The sequence below is a fragment of the Tympanuchus pallidicinctus genome, unplaced genomic scaffold (assembly GCF_026119805.1).
Source record: "Tympanuchus pallidicinctus isolate F22 unplaced genomic scaffold, pur_lepc_1.0 scaffold2, whole genome shotgun sequence".
Lineage (NCBI taxonomy): Eukaryota > Metazoa > Chordata > Aves > Galliformes > Phasianidae > Tympanuchus > Tympanuchus pallidicinctus.
The window spans coordinates 54,362,843-54,372,836 of NW_026294721.1; the positions used below are offsets into that span (position 1 = coordinate 54,362,843).

At 38.0% G+C, this 9,994-nt stretch overlaps 1 protein-coding gene across 1 annotated transcript in view; it reads right to left on the minus strand.

Annotated features, from left to right (window-relative positions):
* MMRN1 (multimerin 1) overlaps positions 1-8,893 on the minus strand; it is a 49,572-nt gene extending 40,679 nt beyond the window's left edge. The window contains exon 1 of the mRNA XM_052682684.1: positions 8,248-8,893. Coding sequence (XP_052538644.1) covers positions 8,248-8,777 — 530 coding nt within the window. The 5' untranslated portion in view covers positions 8,778-8,893. The remainder of the gene's footprint in view (positions 1-8,247) is intronic.
* Positions 8,894-9,994: the final 1,101 nt, after the last annotated feature.

The window sequence follows — 9,994 nt, forward strand, 5'->3', positions numbered from 1 at the left end:
AAATGCAAGTAACCTATTATCATCTGCTGTTGCAAGCAAGAATTTGGACTAGAGACCTCCTGAGACCTTTTCCAAATTGAGTGATTCAATGTTTCTGTGAGCCAATGTCCTTTGCTTTTATATATTTCAAACAATCCAATTGTTCTTCTAAACATAGTAGTATAACTGCATTCACATAAACATTCATATACTGATACCACGTGCAATAAGTCTAAGACTTCTCCCAGTCTGAAAGCATTACACAGAACTCCTGAATTTAGGTCAAACAAAAGTACACTGCATTTTCAAATTGCCTTGAGCATTCTACCAAGTTTTGGTGAGGAAAGATATGCTGATAGACTTAATTCAACACTCAAAAATGATTAGAATGAATAGAAAGCACTCACATCTTCCACACCTTCCTCCTTCTCACTCTTGCTATTGCATAAGAAAGGAGATTTTCACTTCAACAACTTCTCTTGAAATCCACTAGGTGATTCAGGAGGACTCTTAGTGTTTTTTTTGTTTTGTTCTTTGTTTTTTTACTAGCAATATTGAAAAACAACCACATCCTGGCCTGTATCAAATAATGTGGCTAACAGGTTGAGGGAGATGATTCTCCCTCTTTGCTCTTTTGAGATCCCACCTGCAGTACTGCAGCAAAAGCTCAGGAGCCTACAGCTCCAGCAGTACATGAACCCATTGGAACAGGACCAGAGAAGGCCCGCAAGAATAATCAGAGGGCTGGAGCAGCACTCTTGTGAGAAAAGGCAGAGAGAGCTGGAGTTGTTCAACCTGGAGAAAAAAAAAGGCTCTAGGGAGACCTCATTGCGGCTTTCCCATACGTAAAAAGAAATTAAAAGAAAAGTAGCATAGCAATTGAACAGCTCACTACAATAAGAAAGGCATTACAATAAAGGTGTAATAATGGCAGGACCAGCACAAAAGAAAAACGCTATAAAGTAAGAGAGGACAATTACTCACCTATATCAGAAGACTTAAGTTCACAGAAGAAAACTTCACCAAAAAAGGATCACCAAAAACAGATCGTTCCCTACTAGCAGTCAGTCCTTAAATGAGGTCCAAGACAGGTGGAGTCAGGCTCCATCCTGTCTGGTCATACAGATGAATTGCCTTCACCTGTGGTCCTTGGGCTGACCAGGTCCTTTCCCCAGGTGCTCAATCAGTAGTTCAGGCCGTGACTCACCAGTTCCCATACAGATGAGAACAGACTTTTTTATAAAGGGTAGTTATTTTGAAATGAATGAAGGGAGATTCTGACTAAATGTTAGTAGGTAATCCTTCACTCAGAGGTTGGTGAAGCACAGGCACAGGTTCTACTTTCCATCCCTGGAAGTGTTCATGGCCAGGTTGGATGGGGCCCTGGGCAACCTGATCTAGCAAAAGGTGTCATTGCCCACAAAAGTGGGGTTGTAATCAGATGGTCTTTAAGATTCCTCCCTACCCAATGCCTTCTGTGAATCATTGAATCTGAACTGAATTCCAATAACAATAACTCTGTATCTTTAAATGAGCATCAGTTGTCTTTCTGAAAATATGAACTATGTTTCAAACAGAAGTTATAATCTTGAATTAAGACTGGTTGATTTTCTACACTCGCTGCTCAGGTTCCTTTATTCAGTAATGTATGAGTCTACTAATCTCAGCTGAAATTTTAATTCAGTACAATGACAGATTTTGACCTCATACAAAAAGCAGACTGGGAGACCTTCTCTACACGCCGATTGGAATAGCAAAGCTGGACAGCCTCTGAGAAGTATGTCTGATAGGCAGGGCAATAAGCGATTGTAAAATATGTTATAGGATATATCTTCAACCCTGAAAAAGAGCTGACTTGTTGGCACTGAAGTACCAGGAAGAGGGAGTGATACCATTTGCTTCACCATTTGTTTCACGGTTGTTGGTTTGTTGTTTGCTTTTTTTTTCCAGGATTCAGGGTTCTGACATTTTGTCCTGCCTATTACAAAATACAAATTCTACTCCTATCGTTCATTTCCTCTTTATTTGTACATGCAGTGCTGAAACCTTGTGCTGTGAACAGCCTCTCTGTCTCATCCAAGCTTTTATTTACTCTTGTGAAGATTTGCGTCCTACCTTGTACTGCAAAAATTAGTTCACAATTTTCACTCGGCTAGCATTTCACCAGCTAATTAAAAAAACTGTCTATTTGCTCACCACGTAAGCTCTTTCAAGACCTTATTCCGCTGTGTTTAGAGCCCCTCAAAATAATCAAACTTTTCCACAGATGGAATTTAGACTTTTGAGAAGTTATCCATTAGGCTTATTTGAGAATTATCCAGTAAAGCATATTTGAAAGAAAATAGACAAAGTTCTCTTTTAAAGTGTCTTAGTTGTGCATTTCTCCCTCTGGAGTATAAATTTGTTTTCCATTATATAATTGGCCCAGAATATAGAATTCATTAAGATAATCCTAGTCTAGTTTACTGACCTTGCTGCTCAGATGACCTCAGATTTGCTGGTTTTTAAGTCTGTTTCTTGTCTCTGTAAAATGAGAGTGCACTTTGTCAGTGATAACTTCATTTGGAGAAATGCTGACCAAAACAATGTGACACCTGAAAATGTTGAAAAAGAAGATCCCATCCCAATTCCAGAAACGAGTATTCTTCTTTTTTAATCTGTTTATGGTGTTGCTTGGGCAGCTTTTCTCTTCTTATTTACTTTCATTAAATAGTTGAATTGCCTTGCTAATTGTTTTGTACCTGATTTGCCACTTACTCATGAAGAGCTGTGTTTTTATTCCGTCACTAACTGGTTTCTCTGGAGCTCTTGAACAAAAAGAATCTGAACCAAAATCTGTGAAATTCAAGGTGATTTTTATCTCGTGACCTGCAGTGTCACTTATTTGCATACCACTTACCAAGTGTGTAATGCAGTATAGACATGTTGAGATGAAGCAAGGAAACTGTCTTTTGAAACACTTGCATTCTTGATCAATGCATTGAATGCTTTTGGAAAACCTGGGTCACTTCACTGCTGTTCTTTTCCTTGTCATGTCTATTCCAAGAATGAAGAGTGATAGTTTTCTAAACCGTTAAACATATTTGGAATTGTGAGAATGCATATTTTCTGTGCAAATTTGAGCAGATTTCTCTGGTGAACCTTAGATGAAACGCTGTGAAAAAATTACACTTTGCAGTGACTGAGAGCGAAATCCTAACCCTTGGTCCAGTTTTTATAGTAATCCTTATCCACGCAACGGAGTGGAGAGATGTCAAATAGGGATGAAAACTGTTCTTAATCCTTGCTCTTTTCATGATAGATGAACCAAGAGCAAGAGCAAAGTTAAGAGTGTGCATTAATGTAGTAGGTAGTATAACAAGATTAATGGAAACCTTTATTGTCTTCATTAAAATATTTCTGAAATCATATGCATAGCACTGCCTTACCAGAATCTGATCACAGAAAAGATAAATAGTCAAAATCTGAAGATGCTAAGAGAGAAAACATCTTTTACAAGTGCCTTGGGACTATCACAAAAGCTATGTGGGTGAAGACGTGCTTTTTGTTTTCCAGTGCTATGTTTCCTGTATTATGTGTCCTGTACTCTTGAAAAAAGTCTGTCATGACTCCTCCAAACCGTCATTGCTGAAAAGCTGAGATAACCAAAACTATGGATTTTGTTGTTTCCAGAGAAGTGATTTTGTCACCTACAGTCCAGAATTAGTTGAGTATATCTTCACCATTTCTTCTCCACCTAAAAGACAATATATCTTATAGAGTCACTCCAGGAAGCAGTACGATCCGGGTCTCCATCAATGATTCTTCCCAGGTACAGAAACCATTTAAAATGTAAACACTGCAAAGATTCATATTTTCACAGATCTTTTTATTCTTTCTGTCCGTGGATCAATAATGGGAACGTCTTCCTCAGTCATGGGATATTTGATATGAACTGATACAAACAAATTGTCTGTGAATCACATGTACCCTGTGGATTGGTTGGTTGCCCTACACTAGTCTTGCTGTACAGCATACAGTAGTACCTAATCTGCGTAATCTGGTAAGATTTATATTTCACACCAGTACTCTCAGTTTCCCATTAGCTGTTTTACTGCAATGCTCAGCAGAAATCAGTATCAGTCTCTAAATACTCATATCATCATTACTGAACTACACAATTACGTCCTTTGCATCTCCCCCCCAGCTCCCTCCGTTCAATGGATGAGTTAGCAATAAAGTAATGAATAAAAGCACCTAAATTACTGATTTCCTTTGTTTTTGTTTTGTTTTCTTTAACGACTGCAATAGGAATTATACTACGTTGATCATATCCAGAGAAATTAAATTGCAGACTCACAGCCATACTTCAGAATTACCTTCAAAATGCTACTGGAGAAGAGAGTATCATTGTAAATGCATTCTGCATAGCTGGAATAAAATGTTATGAAGGCATAGTACCATCAAACACCTTCTGACATTCAACCACCAAGGCAGCCTCAGCACTAGCGTAAGGGATTTTCTCTTCCAGGTTCTAGTCAATACACCTAGTGAGGCAGAAATGTAAGTCATGCATGAGTTTTAATTATTGTAAACGCACAGTGAGGCAAAATCTTAAGAAATCCACTTAAGAATTGTTCTCTCTGCTCCATTAAAAATTGACATGATCAAAAGAGACTGCCAACCTTACATTAACCAGGCAGTTAAATCAGGTTTCTATGTTTCTTCTATACTTGAACCATCTGCTGAGCTGAACCACTCATTTAAATTTACCAGTACACTAGAAATTCTGTCAGGTGGATAAAAGCTGAAGCAATTTCTGGGGAGAAATTTCTGGGGAGAGCTCTGGCCTTGAGAATGAAATATTTCAGCATTTCTACCACATGACAGCTGAGCAAATCTGTCCCTGGTGTTGACTTTATTAAAGCCTTCTGTGCTTAGCAATAAAATACCGTCACCTCACTGCTATGCACGGTAAGGGAAATCCACAAAGACTCACTGGATTCATTATAATTGGAAATTCTGGAATAAGCACTAAGATAATAAAGTAATATAGTGTCATTCAACAGCGTGGAGACAATGTGGTTAACTTACAGCCTAAATGAATGTCTTGTGTATTCCGGAGCTGCCTTGAATAATAATTAGTAAAGTTGTGTTCAGAATGAAAGGATGAGTGTTCTAGACTCAAGATTTAGCCTCTGATGTCCTCCATAGTTTTACTGTTATTTAAGCTGCTTTGTAATAAAAAGAAATACCAAAATCCTTTTCTCTTCACAGGCTGAAAAAGATGTATCACATGTGAACCCAACTGAAAGCAACATAATATCAATTGTCTTTTTTGACACTAAGTTACTGCTTACATTTCATTTCTCCAAAATTTAGAAAAAAACTCTGCTATAGTTTTCCAGCTTCATTTTAGCTCATGCTTGAAGTCCCTGGAAGCGTTCAAGAAAATTTCAGATATGGCACTTGGGGACATGCTTTATTGGGCATGGTGGGATGGACTTACAATTAGACTTGATCTCAGAAGTCTTTCCCAACCTTACCGATGATGTGATTCTGTCTTTGGCCTTGCCCCATCACTATTGACCTATCGGTATTTCTAGGGATTATTTGATATATATATACATAATTTCATCCTCAAATAATCTAGGGTAGAGCAAACTGAGATTTCCATCTGTAATTAAACCAGCAGAGCACACAACCTCGTTCAAAAAGAGGATGTGTGGGTAATTAATTCTGTGCAATGGGCACATATTGTGAATAATCTGCCCTGGAGACTCTCCAACAAAGTATGTTTATTATAAATTATAAATTAATTACAAATATATATTTAAAGGCTCATAACAATTTGTTTTTCTTACTCTTGTCTGTTTTGTTTTCTTGTTCTTGTCTTGTCTGTTTTCTTCCCCCACTCCCCCCGCCCCTTGTATATGGAACCATTTAACATCAGCATTTCTGCACATATTTTAGCAGAATGGGTTGCCATGATCGATTACAGAGTCATGAAGTTTCTACAAGGTCATCTGAATATTCAGGTTGGAATAGCCTACAACTTAAGAGTTCCTTTAATTTTAAATTAAAGCAAAAAGCAACTTTTTCCTTCCTGATTTCCTCAGATAGTATGCTTTACAACTAGAATTCTGCTATTGACTCACTCAAGCTGTACTCAGGTATTCAATAAGGAAACCTCAATGAAATCTGTATTTACTGGAAATTTTAGAGCATTTCAGTTCATTTGTAATAATGATGCAAAATAAAAAGGAGAAAGAAAAAAAGAAAAAACATGCTAGGAGTGGATGTAGAGTGTAGTCAATAAAACTTGTGTATAATAAATCAAATAGTTGGACTTTTAAGTACAGTTTCACAGCAGTAGTTTTCCAAGTGCTTCACAACAGTGACTTGAAACAGTAAGTATTTAAGTCTGGGCATTTTGTCATGGCTTTACTGAAGGAAATTGAGTTGCAAGGAACCTTATTATTAATTCAAGTCTAACTCAAAGGGAAAGGGAGGAAAAAAAAACAGTGAAGTGACTTAAAGTCATGGCCTAGGTTGGTGATAAATCAGAAAGAAAAGCTCAGATCATACTGCTCATAAAAACACTTGTTTGCAGTAGAACAACTAGGCTTGTAAGACAAGAAGATGTGAAAAGGAACAAACAACAAACAACACCTAGAACAGTTTGAGAAAGAGGCTGGGGATTCAGCATTGGGTTTTAAGATGGGATTTTGTGCTGCTACTCAGTCCTGTGACAATCATCTGTAAACCTTGCTTTATGCCTAACTTCCTCAATGCACTCAAAACAAGACCTTTATGTATGCTGCACAACAGGCTGCTCCTAGATCACTCATAAAATAGGGAGCCACACAAAATAACTTCCTTTGCCTTTCCCGAGCTGCAATCACATCCTATTGTAATAAACAAAATATAGGAGATCCTTTTTAACACTGAGTTTTTGCTTTCTGCTTATACATTTTATGTAAAAGGTAGAAACAATACTTGCCAATTCACAAAGTTTTTCTGAAGATTAATTTCATTGGAATCCTGTTCTGTGGAAGAGCTGAGGAGGACTTCAAAAAACTCTCAGCTTAGCAGATGTTAAGGCTTTACATAAAAGGAGATGGAGGAATAAGGCCCAAGAAATAAAGAGAAACCATTTTACCCAGGTTATGTCAGATGCTGTCAAAAATTGTGATGAGGTGCTGTAACAGATGACACTCACTTCTGGAATATATTAGGAAAGTTATGTGAAAAACACAGCATCTTAGCCAGTATCTCTTCTCAGCTGAGGTAAGGAGTTCTTTTCCTTTGTGCCTTTCCCACATCACTTCACTTACGCTTAATCAAAGACATTCAGGTCAATGGGAATTTTTTTTATTTTTTTTTTTTTGAGTCTGGAAGAGCATTAGCTTATAGTCTCACACTACAACATAATTGTAGGAGTATTTCTTAGAGCTGGTATATTCTTTTTAATGTGAATTTAAGAGTTTTTCCACGTTTCGAGTATTAGCATTTGTCAAGTACAATGAAAAGAAGAAAGCCACTGTCCATAAACAGTATGGAAAAACACCAGTCCCTTGTGCCTTCCATTTTCTACCAGTATCTGAATATAATTCACCAATTAAGTGAAGCTTTTAACATGTCCAAACTCAGTATCCCCATTTAGAATGGAAGACATGGTAGCACAAAGAAAACAACTGAGTGTTCAGAGTTATAAAGCTAGACAGTACAATTTATCTGTTAAGCATAGCCATTACATACTGAGCTACGCACTTCTGAATGCACATTCACCTGTGACACTATTTGCAGTAAATTTGTATCAGAATAAAATGCTTCTAGCTGTCACATGCTGCCCTATTTTGTATCCTCAATTGTTTATAAGTTTAGTTAGGAATAATATAATCAAAATAATTTTCAATAGAATGAGATCTTGCACTTGAAATTTCTTTTATCCACAGAAAAGAGAACAAGAAAAGTTTACCATGCATAGAACAGGGAGGCATCTATCGTAGTCCTTCCCTGCCTATATGTGTTAATGACTTTCCTGTTGTCTTTGAGATAAGCACCTCAAGAATTAAAAACTGCAGCCTTGAGTCTTTCATAACTAAATGGTTTTGAATGAGTATGTATTATAGATTTGGTTCCTTGATGGTTTCTTCATAATCTTACCTCAGCTCAGAAAACAGCTTTACTAAAATTACTAGGACTTTTATTATTTCTCTGAGAAAAGGAAAAAAACCAGTAGTGTTCTTAAATAGAAGACAAGAAAAAATGTGTAGTTTTTCTTACTTTCCTCTAGTAGCTTCAAAGCCAGATGGTTTAGAGTTGGCATCCCTTTGAACATTGGTGATACCAGTGCTGCGGGAAGGCTGCTTGGGATACCTGTTCTCTATAGGTGTATCCTGGTTTGTAATGACCTCTTGCTGTAGAGGAGCCTTCCTTGCATTGCTCTGCAAGTTTCTGATCTTATCTATGTTAGAGTTCCCATCACTGTGTCCATTTGACTGGCTCGCAAGGACAGAGGTCGTAGCATTGGAGGCTTTTTTCTTCAGAGCTTTCTGTCCCAGAGACTTGCCCGAAGATGCAGAAATGAGTACCTGCAACACACTCTCCTCAGCAGCTTGAATCTCAGAATGAGGCGATCTTGCAGTTGTACTGGCATCCACAGAACCATGCACTGCAGCTGGAGATGGAGTCAAATCTGTGTCACTTGTCAGGGCTTCACCACCTTGGTCTGTGACCCAGAGCTTTCCTGTAAGATTAAATCCATTGCTGCCACTCTGTAAGAGCAATAGGAGCAAAAAGATTACCTCCTTCATTCTGCGGGTTTGTAAGTGCTACTGGATGTCTCACATTTATTTCCCAAGCAAGAACCCTGTAGCTTCTCTCTCCTCCTGAGCTGCTATTCATACAGATGAGAGCCCACCATAGAATGCCCTGCTGGGCTTTATGTTTTGTAGAAAGGAAACAGATTTTGGTGTTTGAAAATTGACTGAGGAAGCCTGGTTTCCTGTTTCTGTGGATTCCCCTGCAACCTATGACCCTTGGGGAGCAGGAACCTGACAGCCTTTGTGGAAGGAAGAAAGAAGTTTCTGCAGAACATGCAGGATAGAGGTTAACAACACAATAGAAATATGGAAAAATATGTACTGTTAGGTAATCCCAGGGGAAAATAGATGAAATAATTAGGTAATTTTCCTTTCACATATACATGACCAGAGAACACAAGTGACTTGTCACCTGTTCTAAACCACACTTGGGATGGTTTGTGACCCTGTCATTAAAAAAAAAAAAAAAAAAAGATTTGGAAAAACTACCATACTTCATAAAGCTCAGTTTGTTGCATCTTGTCTGTTGCTTTGAATATTTAATCACACTTCATGCCAGAAGCGGGGAAATACTGAAGAACGAGTTGTGCAACAAGTCTGTAATTCAATTACTTACCTGAAAGTAATTGGTTATTTATAACAATATCTGGTCCTATAGAATTGCTCTCAACATTCAAAACATTCTGAATGCTACCTCTGAAAAAGAATTGGAATCAAGTCCTGAGCTGATACATCACCCCAGCAGCACGCTTAGAACCTTCACTGGGGGAAAAAAAAGAGAAACAGAAAAACAGAATGTCCTACCATAGTGTAAAAAATGAACCGAGTTCGGCAGAGGAAGCAGTTCAGTTGAGAGAATAAGAATTTTTTCATTAGTTACTCTGTCCAGGAACCACATGACAGTGGTTAACAGGGGACTTTACTACCAAGTAAAGATAACCATGTGGTTCAGCTCTCAGTATCTATATTGCCCACAGACATGATGAAGCAGCTTTTTTTGTACTTTTGATGGAATGGAGATAATGTAAGCAGTTGAGGTTGGAAGGCATATCTCAGAACAAGCAGTCCAAACCCTGCTCAGTCAGGGTCAGCCAGCACAGGCTGTCCAAGATCATATCCAGGTGACTTCTGAAGATCTCCAAAGAGACTCCATAAACTGTTTGGGTAACTTGTGCCTGCTTACCCACATAGGAAATACCAGATTCCTC